Raw genomic sequence first — 20588 nt, forward strand, 5'->3', positions numbered from 1 at the left:
TACACCACGCGCGTGTGGGGGGGAGGACATCACGAGTTATGTTTCTCTTGGGCTCCACTCGCCACCACCGATAACATAGTACGTTTTTATGGCAAGAAGAAAGTGTAAAATATCCTACTTAGCACAAATATCAATATACTTAGGTCATAAAATAAAACTCTTCTCTATTAGAAAATTTAGTATATCAATTTTCACAATTATAGCCATACGTCTATGATATAAAAACAAATGTGTAAACATAAATCTTTAATTACAAATTCAACGATAATACTTCCCCAATGAGTAAGCACCAATTAGTTTAGTTTTTTAAACCGATAAATTTATAGTGAGAAGTCACTCGCTAGCCTCATCAAAGTAAAAAATTAAATAAAATAGTCTTTTATAATAATACCTGCACGTGAACAATTTCTTAATACTTTCTGTTCGCATAAGGTGAGCGAGTGACGACGGTCTTGTTGTTTTTCGTCGGTTACGACCAACGACGATTATATGAACGCAGAATTTGGAAATATTCGTATCCCTGCGGATAATATATTTCGGATTTAAGGGCCGCCGTACACGGACTGCTCGAGCAGTTAGCGGCTGAGTGAAATACACGGACCGCTCGAGCGGTCGGCGTCGACTGCTTGAGCTGTCGGTTGTTGACTGCTCGAGCTACGACCCAACTGCTCGAGCAGTTGATTTTCAAAAAACAGTCGGCAAATGAGAAAACAGACGCCGCGAGGCCGCAAAGGGCGGGGGGGAGAGGGAAGTCGGAGAGCTGTCGACTGCTCTAGCGCAGTCAACGGCTCGAGCAGTCGGTGTATGCCTCGCAACCGCTCGCGAGCGGTCGACGGCACGATGGAATTTCATCATGCAGTTGACGGCTTGAAGCGGTCGCGACTGCTCGAGCAGTCGTGTGTACGGCAGCGAATGAATGACTATAGTTCACTGCGTGGTCGCGGCTTTAAGCAGTCGGTCTCAACTGCTTGAAGCAGTCCGTGTACGGCGGCTCTAACTGCTCGAGCAGTCCGTGTACGGCGGCCCTTAGTGTTCGATATAGCTTACTAAAACCGTTTAAAAGATAAGAAAGCCTGGCAACCACAAAATCACGAAATACGTTAGTGTAAATATGTTTTAGGTATCCCTACAACAATTATTTGGTTTAGTGCACAGCAAGTTTATTTAAAAGCTCTAATAGTACAACAAAAATAATACAACAATATTTTAAACAATATAAAGAAAACCATAATATCTAATTCTTTTAATAATTAAATTGATTGGCAGGCTCCCTCAGAAATATAAAAGCTTACGATATAGTGAGAATCGACATCTACTCGTCAGGACTAGACACTAGAAAGTCTGAAAATGAGTATACAAACACACGAAAGAAATGCATGCATTCTTCTTATAATAATAAATGGAATCACTCTATGATATCCGAAACTAACAGAGTCAATATATACAACAAAATTATGAAAGTATCAATGTTGCTTTTAAGAAAAATGGACATTATCTGAAAATGTTCAGTTCAGAATGTTTTATGCTTTAACGTTGGAAATAAATAAAAACATTGATGGGAGATCAACGTAAGACTGTGGATTTTGCAAATCAAAATTGCATTTTACATGCATTTTAAAGTTTTTATCACATTTTTCATAATCAGATCCACAGCTAATTTATGAAATAAATATTCACAAAAATGAGGTATACTATACCACCACTATAAAAATAAATATTTTGGTGTGCTAATACTTTAAGACAAGTCTGCTAAATTAGTTTAAAGAGTGAAGCTCGCTAAAATATTGTATAAGAACGGACACGTCGGACGGCTCGGGAGTCGTCTCCTCAATAGAGGACGCGACGCGTCCGCAGCGACTTCGGATCGCCAGCTGCCTCATGTTGCTGCCTCAGTGCGTATCGACAGTTCGCTCGCGTGACTGTGTACTGTGTAGCGGCACGTGCGGGTACCTACTATGACGTTAGCAATAACTCTGTGGTGTCGTGTGCAGTGTGAAGGTTTGGTGCGAGGCGAGCGAACCGCGGCGACGAGATTTACTCGGGCTCGGGAGAGTCGGGCGCGTCTACGGCGGCCACGGTGGTGCCGCCCGCTGCGCGGACCTTCTTCAAGTAGCTGGCGCTGTCGAACTCCAGGCAACTCTGTCGGACACGATAGTACATTTATGGTCGGAAACCTGTTTTGATCATCCAATGCTTTATATGTTAGCCTTGGCGATGGTGCGAGTGTGTGTTAGTATCACTTGTAAGCATTGCAGTCTAATGCAGACTTCGGTTATTTACAGGAAAATACCGTTCACCGCAGAGTTAGTTTTATATGAATTGGTTAGGAGAGGTAAGCGTGAGAAGATGCAAAAGACGATGGTATTTTGTAATTTTTATATTTTAAAATCATAAATTGACAATCAATCGTAAAGAAATAACACTGGTAATTTCAATGAAAATTCAAATCTTATTAAAAATAATCAACAATAAACGAACACAACAGATAATCAACAGTGACAATTTAGAACTTCGATCAAGTTAAATAGGCGAACACTTTCTACCTGTAGCGAACCCCTCTCGAATACCCATTCTGTCCGAGCAGCATGAACAAAGAGACATCACAAATTTATATTAGCATAGCTAATAAACATTTAATAAAGCTTTCAAAACTGTTTACTCATGTAAATAACGTTGCGTAAAAGATTTATCAATATTATTCTGTCAATAAACACCTTTATATATTAGTATTAAAAAATTCTTCCATTAATTCAATAATGAAAAATATTTTTTTTCTAAAACGATAAAGAATTTCTAATGCTATAATGGTCAGATTCTTATCCTTATTCAGTCTTCAGTTTGGCACAACGGTTGGGCAGTTTTAGCGACGTGTTCGTCAATAGTTATATTTAAAATGTTGAGCAACAAAGTATTATACGTCGCCACCCCCGAACTCGGTCAGGGCTACTCCCCAAGTAATACTAGCGTCAGTCTTACCCATTAACTTACAACTTACGCTACTGAGATCATATTTCCTACTTTAAAAATCGCTTATAATTTACCTAGCGTTACGCTTAATCGGCTAACGGGGGGCCGGGCCTAGAGCCCGGAGAAGGCTTACGAGATGCGAGGGACTAGGAATTTGACACTTATCTAAGAAAATAGGAGGTACCTCGAGGTTACTACCAACATAGCTAGCATAATGCACCATCATGCACACAGGTTAGAAAGGCGGGTGAGAAGGAAAGCAAGCAAGGCTTCGAGGGGGCGCGTTGCTCAGTAGAAGTTGCGGCAGAGCAGCGCGGCGAGGTAGTTGGGGTGGTGCAGCGGCGCCCACACGCGGAAGGGCGTCAGCACGCGCGGCGCGTGCGGCCGCCGCCCGCTCAGCGTTACCTTGCGCGCCAGCTCGGCCGGGAAGGCCGCCAGCCCGCTGGGCGGCAGCTTGCTCAGCGGCGAGTCGGCGTACTGCACCAGCGTCTCGTACGTGTACGTCTGCCGCGACCCGCTGGCCCCGCCTGCAACAACACACACTCACACTTCTGCCCCCGCACGACACTTACTCGAGAGATTACTTCATGGAGAGTAACAGAGATTATCACAAACGGCACACTTATAATATTGTTCTTGGCGCTCCATAAAATAACAATCATTAGTGAAAAAAACATGATCTGACAATATACTTCCTATGTAGTCAAATACTACCAAGCACAGTGGGTGCAACAGCTTTGTTACCATACTCAAAAATGCTCACTTATATCAGAATTTAGCACTTTTTGTTGTCTCGTCACTTTTGATTTTGGACCAAATCAGATGATGTCCTTTAATTTGCATAAATAAATATGCTATCCTATTAATAGAGGCAAGCAGAAAACATCACACGTGCAAATATTTTCACTCAAAATTTTGTTGTAAGCTGTCGCGGAATTGAAGCACATTCGAATGCGTAGTTATAATAAATTAGCATTGCAATTAAGTTTGCTTGAAGCAAGGAATTAATGCAGACCTTTTTTTGACTGACTGTTGCATTTGAAATAAATATTGGGGTGAAATGATTATGGCCATGGAAAAATGGGAAATATTAGCACAATATATTATAACGACGATACAAAAATAATTATGAATTATGAGAATGACAAGGCCACATCAAAGTTTAACAAAAAGTATAAATTTTCAATCGAGTGCTTTATTGATACGTTAAAAGGGATTCAAAGCACAACGACAAGAGTAAATTATAATTAATCTGCAATCACAATAGAATAAACGTGGCGATGGTTAGTAAATATATAGGTATATTCTTTATAGTAAGGATCTTATACTCATTCATCTAGGCTAGGACCTAATAAATTGTCGTAAAACATGTTAATATAAGTTTGTGACATTAATTCCATAAATATACAAGTTACTTATTTTAACGAGACTCCTTATAGTGAAATCCAATGTGCGCAAAATGAGCGTGTTGATAACATAGTGGAGGGTGGTGGGTGGTGGGGGCACGTGGTGCGTTACCTTGGTTCTTGTCAATGCTGGTGGCGCGCGAGAAGCGCGGGCGGCGCGGCACGGCGTCGCAGTCGGCCGCCGCTGCACACACACGACATATAGCACGAGCCACGGCCGCCTGCTGCCTGCCGCTGCCGGAGACACCTCATACCGACGCATCACGCTCCACCCACATTACTCTCTATACGTATTCGAATGGAGAACTACTCAAAATTCGCCAGGGTGAAATTGCGCCAGTATAAAGTTTCTCGGTTTAGGCATCACGGTAGGTAGCAGAGATATGATATGTTACAAAATGTTTGATGTTAATGATTTTTAATACTCAGCCACGACCGTGTTTCGAGGTGGTTTTAAAATAAATATAAAGAACAATGACATAAATATATTAAATAATACATATTGGTGTATTCAATAAAATATTGTATTTTATAATTAATAAATGAGACTAAACACCGAATCTGAAAGTAATGGTTTCCTAATTCAATGTTATGAAGATGCTGATTTTTTTTTTACTATTGAAACAGTTGACATGCTTCAGTCAGTCTCACCTTTTCCTAAAGTCCTCTCTAACATTGTTATTAAGAAACTGCACACCATTACTAAGTGCGTTCATGCCTTCAAATCGTTCTGCAACTTTTGCACTAACTACAATTCCATGCTTTTTTTGTTTATATTTTAAGTATTATGTTCTCTTAGAGAAACTAGTCATTTTATTGTACTTAAACTATTTTATAAATATGAGGCGGCAAAACATTCAATAGCTGTTGTTGTCACAAAACTTTATCTTTAGGCCTTTCATGCGGTTGAGAGCTTCAATGCGTGAGCAGCTGGGCGAGCGGCTTGAGCCCACTATTGCTTACTACTGGACGGAGGGTATTATAACCCGTACAGCTTAACTGTGCAGAATAGCCCTTTGAAGTCACACTGATAGTGGACCATTAGCAACAAAAGATATTTTGTTGTTTTTTTATTAAGATTAATTATTTTTTTTAGTATATGTCGTAGCCAACTAGAAAGAGTTGGTCTTTCAGAGAAGCTAGCTTCTTGACTGCACAACGCCATTCAATCTCTCGTCAAGGAACTCAAAACGATCATCATTGTGGGCGATTGAGTAGAAGAAAAAAACTACGAAAAAAGAACTTGTGGTGCTTCTTTTTCTATTTAATGTTGTATACTTGTGTGACTGAACTGCGTTATTCCGTCAAATAGTAAGATTGAATGGCTATTTTGAGCAGCTGGCTGCGACATATACCACAGAGTAGCTAGTGCTAGTTGGTGCGGGTACCGTGTTCGTCGGGCGGCGCGAAGACGTCGTCGTCGGCGCCGTTGAGCGCGGCGTCGTCGCGCAGCAGCAGCGCGGCGGCGGGGCGCTGCGACAGCGTGAAGAAGTCGCCCGAGCCCGCGCCCATCGCCTCCAGCGCGCCCGCGCTCTCGAAGTACTCGTCTAACACTAACTTCGCAGTCTGACACACACACATACAATTATACTCATTTGTAAGTGAAATCTTCTCTTCTCTTCTTCTTCTCTTAAATTTCAGGTCTTCGTTTAAATTACATTTCATAAAATGAGGCGTTCACTGTCTGCAATGTCTACAATATTTGCGCTAAATATGGGCTATTTTTTATTCGCATGGGTACGAAAAAAGCGCGGCTAGTTAAAAAAAAAATTTAGTATTTAACACATAATGATAAAAATGACTTCCGATTTTAAATCCATAAAGGTACCAAAATTGATGACTCTCATACTGTTAAGGGCATTTTGAATACTATAACAATTATTTTTTACATATGTATTGAGGGGCACTTACCTTTACAAGATCCAAATTAAGGCCCGTGATCTTAATGGAATGTTGCCCAAAAGTCACAGTGTACTTATACTCCCCCAGTGCAGCATCATTAGTGGACAAGCTATGAAGCAGAGCCCGGGCGTTATGCGGAGATTTCTGGAAACACGATTAATCAATTAATAAAATTGTGTCTAAGATAAGATAAATACTACAGAAATAAAATTATTCATCGGTAGCCATCATCATAATCCTGCCCTTTTCCCACTTTTATGTGGATGCGGCGCAGCATGTTTTCTTCTTCCATACTGTTCTATCTGCTGTCACGTCAGATATAACATTGAATAGCAGTGCGGAGAGAGACTAACTTTGTACAAAAATATAAACTGATTTGTAAATGTGAACACCATGTAGCATTTTTATCATTTTTTTTATTCTCATATTCTTTGTCTATAGTGATTCTACATGATCTTCACATGTTATTATAGTATGTATCAATACATACAAACTGTAATACCTATTATTTTTAAAAGAGTAACCATGGAGTTTCTTGCCCGTTCTTCTCCATAGGAAGCTAGCTACTTTTGGAATGGGCAACTAGAATCAACTTTATTTATATTTTTTGACGTTTATAAGTGCTTGTGAAGGTCTAAATGAAATAAATGATATGATTTGACTTTGACTTTGAGTCCGGCCGGCACATACCTCCCTCTGCCTGGGCGCGTCGTCGGAGCCGGCGGAGTCGAGCGAGGCGCGCGAGCCCGCCAGCGCCGCGTCCGCGCCCTCCAGCCGCACCGGCGACGCGTTGCGCCGGATCGTGTCGCCGATCAGGTGCTTCGCGTGGCTGCACACACCGTACCATCATTACACCTGCACTGGCTACTACTGACAGTGGGAACACAACAATCTAAGCTAGGCGGTCAGTGTACATTGACCGGCAGCGAAATACTTCGCCATACCGTCCCGATATGTGCATCACGCAACTATACTCACTTGACATTCTCCTCGTTCGGCCCAGTGATCTGGACGAGACGCTCCTTCGCACCGGGACTCACTGAAATCATCGACACACCAATGACTGATCGCCTCACACGAGTCCACATTATTAGTCTTTAATGTGGAGTTGAAAAGCTCATAGCTAGTTGCGATTAATAGGCAGTGAAACATGACTGTAATTTGAAAATTAATAACTCTCATATAAATACCATTCCCAGACGTATGATTGATGTAAACATTAGTAGGAGGTAAGGTTTGCAAGGGTAAATAATGTAATATCATGTTTTATACAGTATCACACTGATTTGAAAACGATTGTTAAGGTGATTTGTGTTAAAATGATGGATAGATAGATTTGTCGGGAGAGTAAACAAGAGAAGTAATGGGAAGAGCCCGCCACACCATGCGCAAGCGCCTCACAGCCCGCACCGTGCGTTCATACCTCGCTGAAACGATATAATCGTGTCACTTAGCTCCTCGATCATGTGCACCCTCCTGCCCTTGATACCCATCACTGTAACACCACAACACAACTTCAGATATGCCGCCAGAGAGCCCGCCTTTAGCGACCATCCATCCACATATACTTTTTTCAAGATCGCTTTAAAATCTATTTCATTGAATGTTACAGGGTAATATTTATTGAACCAAGGATTGAAATAAAGCGCATCATTATATATTTCACTCAATTTACAGTTTGGCTTTTTTCTGTAGTCATGCACTATCAAAGTACACATAATAGAACCGGTCTAAAGCTTGGGTTTCCTAGGAAAGCGGTGCCGTCATATAGCGGCCGTCATATTACGGACGCAAATAGACGGTCGTCTTTACGGTGATGACATGTGGAAAGTTCCACTGCCGTTTTAACACACCGTCATAAACTTTTTGTTAGTTGTATCATACTTAATATCCTGTTTTATTTAATATTTCTCAAATTTCACGACACCAATTCTGTTTTAGTTGACTTTTTCTATAATCTTTACTTTTTATATTATATATTGCTTCGTGGTTACGAACGAAATCTATTAAAATTTCGTCGTCCTCGCTGCTCCAAGAGTTGTAACTAATTTTTGACGTTGTTCCGAAAAAAAAACACAAATACGTATTAAAAAAGCTTCACCGCTTTCAATAAAACGTTCACCAAACTATCTGACACCGTCAAGACGGCCGTCATGCAAATGGCGGCACCGCTTTTTGAAGTTACGGTGTACGTTACCGCTCTCTAGGAAACCGCCTCATTTTGTTTACATAGGCAACGTTCTGGTGACGTCATTCACCGCTGTATTACGGCCGCTATATGGCGGCACCGCTTTCCTAGGAAACCAAAGCTTGAGAAATACTATGAACAGATAAGCATAATATTGACCTCAGTCATGCATCGTTTGTCCCAAAATTATCGATAAATACTCGCAAAGTATTCAACATGCAAGTACCCGTTTAGAAAGATCGCACATTATGTCGAATAGGAATGTAAGGTCACCTTTCCCGGAATCAGCATTCCTGATGACAACTTCGTCCTTGGAGTAGTTCTTCCCGGGAATCTTGGTGGGCTTGGGGAACTTGCCCGACGGCTTGATGATCTCGCCGGGGCCCAGCAGCGCGGGCGGCTCGGCGGGCGCAGCCAGCGTGGGGGACACCGAGCCGCCCGACCCCGACCCCTCCATCGTCGGCACCAGCAGCGGCTGCGCATACACCGCACGTTACTCGCGCCAACTATACGCAGCTCCGGATGTCTATCATTACTTAACTAGGTCGACTGCACGTTTATCGGAAATAAAAACAAGTATTGCATAGTTTGTGCGGGGTAGGGTTACGCACCAGTCACGCCTTAGGTACATTAATTATTAATTAATACGTTACCTCAGCATGGGTGCCGCGGTGTCTATAATATTGACTCATGTAGTCGGAGCCCTGCCAGAGTTTGGCGCGCAGCTCAATCAGCTCGAGAAGATGAAGTCTAGTTTTCTTATCCAATCGTTCGTCCTGTGAACCATTACGGAACACAACAAAGTATCTGAAATAGAATAAATACAATTTATAGAGTGCTTCTGCAGTAGAGCAAATCATAAGGTGTAAAAAACGATTTAAGTTCCGAAATGAAATTTAGTAAACCTTAATACCTAATATTAAATTGGACAAACCTATCAAGAAAGTCCTTATAGAGGGCTTCGAGCTGAGCGCCGTAAAGCTTCAGATTAGAGTACATGGTGGCCACATTGCTTTGAAGCGCACGGTCATAGTTACCCTGCATCATTTGGTACGCCACCGCTTCTGTCAACACTATGAGGTCATCGACTGCAACAGAAAACATACCAATGATAGTTTAAATTTACATAAAAGGCACAATGCCTCAGGGTTAGCCTTGGACAATGATAGTCACAAGTGTATAAGATCTGGACATAGCTTATTTTAAAGTTATTTATTACTTACTAGCTTTTGCCCGCAACTTCGTTCGCGTGGAATAGTGACTACCAGCAGATTTTTGATTTGACCAATAGATGGCGCTATATGTCCGGAATAATTTTTTTTTTTTTTTTGTAATAAAAACTGTCTTATGTCCTTTCTCAAGTTTCAAACTATGTCTGTACCAAATTTCACACAAATCGGTTCAGTAGTTTAGGCGTGAAGAAAATACAGACAGACAGACAGAGTTACTTTCGCATTTATAATATTAGTTTGGATATCTGTTGATCAATGGTAGAGTCTATTGAACATTATCAGGAACAACCATAAATAGAAACAATCAGATTTATAAAGTGGCCCCTTGGCCCTTTTAAATTTTATTGTAAAGTTCAAATTCTTGCCAAATATAATATTGACGATTGTATAAAATTATACTGAATAGTGAATAGTTATTCATGTATACACATCCAGAATTTAAAATAATTTTTAAATTAAGGCTGGTGCATCCTGTCCGACTTCCTGCGACAGAAAAGTAGTATTTCCTTAATACCTATCTAATACTAAAAGAATCTGCCTAGTAACTCCAGAAATTAGAGATTAGGCCATTCAACTCAACAAAGCTTCTTAGCTTTATCATATCATATAAATAGAAAATTGTTTGATTAAATTTTATCTGATAAAAATCAAGAAGGCAGTGAGAAATTCAGTGATATTCATTGATTGCAGAATCTTAGTTTTTGTATCATGTATTACAATCAGTGCTTGATACTGGCAGCAAATGTGGGATATTTAGATACAAGCTTTAATCTTTACTTACATTGTTATTGTGGTAGGACCACGATGATGATGATAATACTTACATTTAACATCTGTTGCATGTTATCAAAAAAGGGAAATGAACAATAATATCCATCATATTGGGGTTAAAATAAGATTGAAATTAAAGCAAAACTTCAAAAAATTGAAATATAATATACCTAGAATGCTTTTTCAGACCTCCGACAAAAAGTCAGTCAGAAAATCTCAGTCAGCCCATCCTATGAAAAATTTGGCAGATTTTTATCTGTCCTAAAAAAATCTGATGTGGGCGGGCAACCTAAGCTGAATGGTGGTCTAACAACCTCGTCAATTTCATTCAAAATACATTTTTTTATGCCTGAACCTCATGCCCTACTTCACAGATGCAGATAGAAGATAAATCCATACACCAAGTAAAATGAATGAGCTGTGCAAAAGGTTTTATTTTGTTTGTTTAATTAAATAAAAACATGATAACAATGCAATATCAATACTGGTTTTTGGAGCCTCTACACAACACCTATGTTAAACAAACAATTACAAATTTTCTTGCATACAGGTATGTACACAACAATTCAACAGCAAAACGTTGGTATAAATTAACTGTTTCCACTCGCACAAATGTGTGTTCCAATTAGAAATTTCTTTATTACTAAAAATACTTGTATCCTACCTGGATATTATTATAAGATTCTTACCAGAGTTTATTTTGACGTCCAACACAGAGTTGCGGTTGTGAGCGGAACTGGTCGTCGATTTCAGGGGTCTGGGCACCTCCAGTTTTTTAACCGTGCGGGTCATTTTCGTTAGGGTCGACATGGTGCTAATAACATAAACAATTTACATTACAAACGAACGTTGTTTACCGACACAGAACAATCACGAACAATGATTGTCACATTTTTGTTCGGGGCTATGAGTAACCTTGTCATAATTCTATTATTCACAATGAAACAACCAAATACGGGAAAAATTATCGGGAAACTCACTCATCCATGGCGACAGCGCCTCGATGCACACTAGAACCACTATTATAGCAAATCGTGTGAAAAGTGAAAGTGATGACAATGAATGATCCTAGCGAATAAATTCGGAACAAATCCAATACGTGTTCATTACTCGTAATATTGGTTTTTCGTGTAATAAAAACGGATTAGCTGGAAAAATTTTGACTATAATAGAAGATTAAATATTTTGCTCGATGAAAAACATTTAGACAAAACAATTGAAAGCCATGGAACACTATGAAATAAGAAATAAACAAGAAAACTCACCTGGCTACGCCATTAATTCGCAATAAAAATAAAATCAGTCTAGTGCTGATAGTTCAGACTAAAACCGATATTGTTCTGAAAATTTGATAAATAAAAAAAATAAAATAATAAACAACTTATTGAAAGTAAGATATTTACTTATAATTATGAAGCATATTAAAAAGCAAATAAAAATAAAATTTTAGTAAAAACCGAAATTTTTATAATAATCGGTCACGAGAATGTTTGCAACTCTAGTTTACGTTGTCATGGTAATAATGGAAAGAGCATTTATAAAACTTCTACCAATATAGTAGCAAATTAAACGTTTTGTTGATCGATGATATAAAAATGAATACCACTATTCTTCGTTGTCATTTTTGACGCACTATTTAGTTGATGGTTGTTATGAAGTTTGCACAATATCGATCGAGCGGTTCTTCATTAATTTACGTAGCAAAGCACATACCGGGCCACTAGTTTCGTATAAAATCTATAACTTTTTATCAATGTGGGAAGCGGGACGCGATTGAAGCCGCGAGCGGTAGATAGTTAAGCATATTTTATGCTCCTTGTGGGTTTAAGATATTTTCACAGAGTAGCCCGGAGTCTGGTAGTGGATAGTGATTGGTATTCTATGTGCGAAACATATAAAGCGCCTCTTTTTTTCGTCTGCTCAGTGCAAAGGACGGTATCAATCCATGTGTGTATATAGGGTTTTTTTTACGATAAATGATATCATCCATCATAATGCCCAGGGTAAGTCTTCAAGCTTAGGTAAGTCTTTATGGAGGTATTTTTTCATGCCAGTCTGGCAACTAAACTGCTATTTTCTTCTAGTGTCAACTGTCAGTTCGGGTAAAGTGGAGCGTGTGGTCGTGTTTTTGTTTTACGAAATACGATCGTTCTTATAACGATGTCGTAAAATGTTTAAATGTACGATTTTATTTGTAGAAAGGATAACGAACTCGAGTTACGTTCTTGGTGACAGTGTGTTGCTGAAATGATGTGATAATTTGGTTTTCATAAGAAATAGGTAAGCAATTAAATCACCAGATTCCGTTAATCCGGCTACCCAATATTTAAGTTAATAAATACATTTGTACAGTGTACATCCTGTAGGATCTTAAGAACACTGCAATCAACTGCATACAATTTTTTAAGGTGAATCCGTTCATAAAATTGTGCGCCTGAAGATTTAAATTTTCAAACAATGAATTCAATATTTTTAACGTGTTTTATTAACTTCTAAGTAAATTGAATGAAGTCGTAGAATATCATAACACAAAACATAAATATGAATTTCTATTATTTAGTATTATGAATATTATATTATAAAATATAAATCAATGGTACACACTAATGATCATACTTAGTTATCCTACAATTCAAATTGGATTTAATTAACTAAATATAGACTTTATAAGTTTAGATGCCCTTATTAGTTTTAAGTTTCTTATTTTATGTTAACTTTAAAATTATGTACAGTTTATTTTTAACAGTAAATAAATGGTCTATTATGCTAAGAACATTAGTCCAATTTTTTTTTTATTAAATTTCCTTTGATAAGATCTATACTTCAATATAAAAAAATGGCCATAAGGCCTAAGGCCTAAGGCCTTCATAAGAAGACACTCATATTTTAATTGTTTTTATTTATGACATATAGTTTTCAGTAAGGCAGTAGTACCTACTTGTAAAATGTAAATTTTTAAAGACATGGGAGAATTACAATGTTAAAATAATAAATAAATGTTCTTCATTGTTTACAGTGAACATCATGGCCAAGTACTATGTTTCAGTACTGCTAGTGCGGATAGTGCTGCCTGTCTCTCTCCTGCTTTGTAAGTATAAATCACACAAAAGAAATATTAACTGTATTGTTAATAATAGTATTTCATATGAATAGGTCACACTTATCTGTCTACAACTATACACTCATGTAAAACAAAGCTATTCATGTTATCATGTTGTCATTATTATGTATCATGATATCGTCATGTAGTTTTTATTTTTAACTGACTTACCCAAACAGGAGGATGTTCTCAATTCAGATGTAAACAATAGGAAAAAACATAAATATTTTTTTCCTCAAAATTGTTAGTCTTACAGTACTTACAGGTATTTTTTTCCTTTGAGGTAATGCACTGAGTATTCCTATGTTTATTTTTTTTTAAAGTGCCTTGTATACTTAAGAAACAAAGCTAATTAATTGTTCTCAAGGTGATTTAAAATATGTGTGTTAAATAAAGCTATAAAATATTTTACCACCATAAAAATATGCCTATTCACACATTCTTTTCTAAGAGCTGTTCAAAAATTTTGCCTTCTAACTTCTAGTCCAAATCATTATTGAAATATGAGTTAAGATTTCTAATAAAACAAAAGCATAATTTTGTTATTATCCTGTAAGCTGTGCCCCCATCAGACATCAAACTTGTATGTAATTATAGTGTGTTAGTAACCTTTATATTTGTAGATAAAGATCATCTAGTATTTTTATTCCTTTTTTCCAAAAAGCAACATTCTAAAATACGATGACACATGTGACGCAATGCTCCGGAACCGGCCGGCGCGCGTGGCGGCTCCGCGTGTATCACCGCGCCTTTAAAATTATGTATTTTATTCTCATCAGTTCTGCATTAGCACTGCCGAAATAAATCTTACGTCACTGTTGCGCTCGATATAAGAAGTTAAAAGTTTTTATAACTGCCACGGATACGTCGGCTCATAAACATTCCTTGACGTCTAAATGACTGGGGATATTCATCAACTTGCTTTGATAATAATATTGCTAATTCAAAAGGAAGCCTTTGCGATAGATGTTTCCTTTCTTCTGAATTTGTTCTGGTGGTACGCATCGTCGCATTGCGGGAAGGAGTAACGTCCTCATATCCTCCCTCTCTGGGCGCGCCGGCTAGTTCTGGGTGCGTCCTCACGATTCGTACTCTGACCCGTTGACCGACTTGCCGTGGCCTTGCCAATGGACCCTTTAATTGATGTGCTACAATATTTACATGAGATTTGCATCACGCAAAACCGAGGATTTAGTAAAGGCAGATGGCAGACCTATGTTCACGCTTCGGTGATTTGTCCTCATTTGGGTTTCTTGAACTGTGCTAAAAACACCTAGGTGTATATACGTTTTTGTGTCATTATTATTATGTATGAGTCCAAAAGTATCAAAGTGATAAATTGCAGTGGTAGTAGTAGGATGAAATACATGGCGTATTTCTACATTTACCGTAGGTATTCCTGAAATCAAATAACGGTTACGGTTTATTCAACCAGTGGAGGACGTTTAGGCTCAAGTCAGTTTTTCAAAAATATGATCGATGCATAAAAGCAGAAACAAAGAAAATCCTATTTATGTACCACCTACATGTGTAATGAAATTATTAGGATCTGCTGATATAAAAGTAAATAAATAGCTTAAAATAAAACCTGGTATATTTTGGACTGCTTAAAACTACAACGTAAATCAGCAATACATTTTGCCCCTTGGCTTTTATTATTCATAATTGTTTTATACTTTAACATTTTATTTGGAGCACGCACGTAAAAGTCATGTGTCCATGAAAATGTGTAAAAGCAAATGCGTGTCATAGTCGTAAAGGACACAAAGTCCTGACCCTAATTCCCTCATGGCCTATAAATCCGCCAATGTCGAGCATTACCTGCTCGACCCTCTGTTTGCACCTCCACCTATTATTTATCATATTTGCACGCACGAAACACGCACATTTCCTGGAAATAATGTGATTTTGTCATTATGTTAAGTAGGTAAAGGTACAATACGGTAGTTTCCAACGAGTCAAATTCATTACTTTTATTTAACTGTCAAAAACTGTCACTTTCTTTGCAATATGTATGTAAGCGCAACTTATGACGTCACAGATTTTTCACATCAAACTGGATTCTTATTTAGCTTATATCATCAATAAAAAAATTTAATCAATTATTCCATCAAAACGATAAATGGAAGTGACATTATTTTTAGATGCTTCACTAAATGAATATGACAACGTAATTTATTTTTGACCTAGTCATCCACCCAATTATGTAAAACACATAAATCGTAAAGGAGTTAAAGGTTACTTGGTTTAACATGTTTTGTGTTATTGCGCAAGGGCAGCATTGCTCTAATTATCGCCCGCAGAGTTCGGACACCGAACGTGCTACATTTAAGTAGGTATGTTGGTTGCAATTCGTGATTTATTACCATCAAATTCATTACACTGTCAGATTTCTATTTGTCCCAGAATACATTTTCGCTACATCATTGTAGACATGGCTAATGTATTAAATAAAGAGCAAAAGCAAGGCAAAAAACCGGTCATGCGCTACTGCATTTGTGCCAAAGATAAGCCAGAAACAGCATTGATAAAGTGTAACCTGTGTAACTAAACTAAATAGTAATATCAGAGTACACATGAACATAGTAAACGAGTAATGTACAGCGTACACATAGGAGGATGTCGTGAGCCGAGCCAGCAATGTTTGCACAGCTAATGGGCCACACCCGCCTTCACAAAATTCTATTAATTAAACCTCTCTACCCTTTGTGAGCCAAATTTTTTCCTCGGTGTACCTTTGTTAAAGTAAAGAAGACGAGACGTGATAACCTGCCGTTATCGTAAACGACATGGTTATCAGTTACCATAAAGTATTGTTTATAGATCATTTCGTCTTTCATGTGGTAGATCCACATGCTTCCTTAATTTCCGTTGTCGATAACCTATTTTGCCGTATAAAACTAAGAAAAGTGTTAGCATTTAGTGTTAACAAGTGTGGCCCACCTATAACCTGCTAGACACGCGAGACTGTTTATCATTGACCTTTGTCAGCATATGAATCATTGGCCTGTTACTCAGTACATTTTAGAAGTGAATGAATGCGAATTTAGCGTTTCTTGTAAACCACAATATTTTTTTTGTTCTTTATATGCAGAGTTTCGATGCAAAAGCGTACCGTGCTTTTGAGAGTATTTACAGTACACGCCCTGATGGATAATCGCGACATCGCACGCACGACACGACAGTCACCTGCCCTGTCATATCCACCATCCAGTCTTTTAATTACACATGATACAAGCTACCTCGTACAGCACTTAACCATATTAAAAACAAAATCTAATTCCATGAAACAACAGGACCTAGCATTTACAGTATATTATTTAAATTGGGCGGTGGCTCCTTTTAATCAACGGAAACACTAATTAACAACTTACTATAAATCTGTTCTGATAGACTTTAATTAGCTCAAATGGAGCGGTTATGACTTCACAATTGGTAAATTTGGTTGACCTGGGACCTTGATATGGTAAGGAAAAATATTCCGATAATAAGTATTTCTGGATAAGATTCCTTACGTTAATTAAATTAGCAGTAATATTGTCTCTCACAACTTCCTGGATGCCTGTAGTTGTTGCAGTTTTATTCTCTATTCGATATTCGATCCACCGACCTTCATTTGTTAGATGCGAATCGTAGAACATAAGGAATGACCAGGGTTTCGTACTGAATAATTCATTGTTATATTTATGGTCTTCCCATCAATTTGATACCTTCACGTTTTATATTTACTGTTTCCTCTATCGTTGGTACTTAGTCCTATATCGTTGCATAAAATATAGATTGGCACTAATTAGATCATTGTCCTATTTATAAACATTAAATTGAAATAAACAGGATTGTCGTAAATTTTGTATAACTTTAGTAGGTAGATGATGTCATTTGAGGTTATCGTTCACACAGCAATGTTGCAGACTTCGAACAGAAATCAAAGCATTTTGTTTTTGTATGTAAAACTGGCAGCATACTTTTATGAGTTAACGCTTACGCATTGCGTTAATGTAAACTGTAGTAGAGGTCTACCTTTGCTTATTAAGCGGTGTTAGTAGTCGCGTTGAGCAATATATTCGGCGCTCGACGTAGGTACAACATGGCCATATCGGAACGTCTGATTCACAAGGTCATGCCACAGTTCAACTGGTTAACTGGCGAGTGCCAACCTACATTAACAGTGATCTCATCAACACAATCAATTTTAACGTAGTTTTTCGTAATTATATGATACGAAATTAAAACAAATTTGATAGTTTTTATACAGTAATAAATAAGTAAGTATTTATTAAAAATTAATACACAGAAGAGTTTTTACTTAAGCAGATTAAAGAAGAAAAACTTAAAAAAAAAAGACTACTTCGATAATAATAATCCCTACCTAAAACCTCTCCCAAGTCTGAAAAAATGCCTATCAACCTGAAAACCGCATCAAAATCGGTTTAGTCAAACGTGAGATACTCTCACACAAACATACACGCAGGTCAAACTGGGAACCACCTCCAAAGTAAAAAGAAAACAAGCTATTTGTAAACAATCTTAGAAAACGGTGCCAAAAATTTTGCTAAATCAAAGGCATTGGTGACTAGTTTGGACGTGAAAACTGATTTATTTTATTTTTGTGTTAAGAGCGCTATAAACAATACAAAGACTGGCGAATGGAAGGAATCACAGGTTAATAGGTAGCTGGAAATACCATCCATTAAGAGTTCCCTTTCAAAATGTATTCTCTAAAGCCCATTTAGTTTCTTCACAAACTATGAAATGTTTTTATTTTTGACTTCCTCAAAGAGGCGTATTAATGTTGCAACAAATAAAGCAGTTAAAACAAAAAAAAAAAAACAACTGCAGATTTTGTATTTTTTCTTTAATTTTCTCGTTTTGACTGGGTCTTGTTTACTGGTATAACATAACAATAATAGTAACAGCTATGGGAAATAAGTATATAATATAATAATAAACGAATATCAATATACAATATTCCTACTGATACATAATATGAATAAATTAATTAATTAATTAAAAAAAAAAAATCCTCGGTATGGTGTTCGGACATTTAGGTCTTGTTACTTGTTTAAACGTGCACATAATAATTGTATTTACATCTGAAATCTGAATGTTCTTCGTGTTTATATTTCCAGTTTTATTTTTAACTTGTATTTGTGTCAGCAAAACTGTGCGTACCTACTGTTGCAGAAATACAATATCGAGACGCTGGTTTTGATGATTCAAAGAACACTCATTTTGACAGGCTTCTGTGATTTCATAGGAAGAATGATACACTTATTTTTTTTAACGAACTGCTAGCGTTCCCATTCATTTGTGAGTAGTAAACATAGACGCATAACATTTATCTCTACGTAAACGTTATAAAACTTCGTCATCACTGTTTGAGTTATATTAAGACACGTTTTTCTCCCATAGCGTCACTAGCCACGACATAGTTTCCTCTACGCTACGCTATTGTTCTATGGAAACAAATGATTCTTTATATACTTACGTAGACCTCGCTTCAAAATAAGCTTGATTTTTAGCCAAGATACCACCACTAATGGAATTTGCTGCGTGTGAAAAACCAGTTTTATTTTTGCAGATACACAGTTTAATTTTTATTTCTTTGTAATCTTAACAATTTAGACGTAAGTGTTTATAAAGTGCTCGCAGACTATTATCAAACAGGAGATTCAAGTAGGAGGATTTTTAATGTTTCCTCTTTAATGTCTAAACCGCATTTCTGGCATATCATCCTAGACTGAAAATTAAACAGTTTGTACCTACGTCTATGGTTTTGGATGTTAACGTATAATAATAACATGTATATCAAGTTCTCAAGGTAATCCTGTACACTTTGTGGGCAACGAACTGATCTCCTCATTTGGATAAACGTTTAGAATTTTAGTCGTGATAGAATTTTGTTTTGCATAGATATTCAGAGGCTTGCTTGCGGTTTCTTAATAATTTCAACGTGGACAACGTAAAGTAAATGAAAATGACATCCATGTAATGTATGTGATTATTAGTGACTCTGAAGGTTTATCATTACTAGGCTAGCCGTCAGCTCAGCGATTTGTTCCTATCTTGTTCCTAAAGAAAAGCACTAACAAAGCCTTATTTGTTTTAAACGCGCTATCGAAAAGTGACTATGGGCTTATGCTTTAGTTGAATTATCAAAATAGGACAACACAGATTTTTCTCAGGTACTCTAATTTTCAACGGTTATCGCTCACAACCCTTTACGAAAGCAATATTTCCACTAATATGTAGACACATAAAATGTAGTTAAGTAGGTACCTAAGCAAAAATATTTCGAATGGCTTGGGAAAGACAGTCTTTACTAGACATTTTTTTTCTCCTATAGAATTGGCATGGAATCCAGCCCACATGGAATTACCATAATTTATGTCACCACTACAGTTGGAAGCCGAACTGCCCACTGTGCTAATTTGCTACAATATTCAATGAATTTGTTGACACAAACACATTATGAATTATGAACTTATTACTATCACATACTTATACTTTTCTTTTTATAGCGATTTTCACAATAATTATTTAATCATTTTTCTTCCTTCATTCTTAGACTGGAAGCCGACCCCAACATAGTTGGGAAAAAGGCTCGGATGATGAGGATGATTCCTCCTTCATTCTCCAAAGCCCATGCCAAATTTTGCCAGTTGTTATTTTATCTTTCGTAGAAACCAAGTCTGTTAAATTATGACCTAAATAACTTAAAAATGCAACTCGCAAAATAAGCAGTTGATACTCATATTTAATCGGACATTTCTATTTGTTTGCCGTATCGATCATTAGATAAGATAAACGTGGAGTTGCAGTTGTTTATTTACTGACTGGATTTTTGGTAATCCAGTGACATCGTTTTGTGCTAAACTTATTGAAAGTACGTCTTGTTTTCTTCACTTTAATAATGACGGAAAGCGCCATTGAACTGAATTAAGGTTTTCGTGACTAACAGAAATTATTTCACTTCTAGTGGGTAAAAGTCCTAAAAAATATAAAGGCGAAAATATGCAAAA

At 37.4% G+C, this 20588-nt stretch overlaps 2 protein-coding genes across 18 annotated transcripts in view; one reads left to right on the forward strand and one right to left on the reverse strand.

Moving 5' to 3' along the window:
• Positions 1-160: 160 nt before the first annotated feature.
• On the reverse strand, positions 161-11868 carry LOC110373076 (eukaryotic translation initiation factor 4E-binding protein Mextli). 10 transcript variants are annotated; one of them, XM_064035361.1, is made up of 14 exons: positions 11447-11719; positions 11156-11280; positions 9398-9551; positions 9117-9270; positions 8737-8938; positions 7699-7770; positions 7254-7314; positions 6966-7104; positions 6285-6419; positions 5762-5939; positions 4486-4557; positions 3373-3494; positions 2544-2572; positions 1961-2139 (listed from the first exon to the last, which is right to left on the reverse strand). In XM_064035361.1, the coding sequence occupies exons 1-14, from the start codon at positions 11452-11454 to the stop codon at positions 2106-2108; spliced, it is 1485 nt and encodes a 494-aa protein (XP_063891431.1). In that variant the 5' UTR covers positions 11455-11719; the 3' UTR covers positions 1961-2105. The 10 variants fall into 10 exon arrangements, with proteins under 10 accessions (XP_063891430.1, XP_063891429.1, XP_063891434.1 ...); XM_064035359.1 differs by lacking the exon at positions 2544-2572 and having other exon boundaries at positions 1889-2139; XM_064035365.1 differs by lacking the exon at positions 4486-4557.
• A 693-nt stretch (positions 11869-12561) lies between these two features.
• The window catches only part of Piezo (piezo), a 40528-nt gene continuing 32501 nt past the window's right edge, over positions 12562-20588 (forward strand). For all 8 annotated transcript variants that reach the window (XM_064035288.1, XM_064035289.1, XM_064035294.1 and 5 more), the window contains exons 1-2: positions 12562-12746; positions 13483-13554. In XM_064035288.1, the coding sequence (XP_063891358.1) occupies positions 13491-13554 (64 nt within the window). In that variant the 5' untranslated portion in view covers positions 12562-12746; positions 13483-13490. The remainder of the gene's footprint in view (positions 12747-13482; positions 13555-20588) is intronic.

Source organism: Helicoverpa armigera, chromosome 6 (assembly GCF_030705265.1).
Source record: "Helicoverpa armigera isolate CAAS_96S chromosome 6, ASM3070526v1, whole genome shotgun sequence".
Taxonomy (NCBI): domain Eukaryota; kingdom Metazoa; phylum Arthropoda; class Insecta; order Lepidoptera; family Noctuidae; genus Helicoverpa; species Helicoverpa armigera.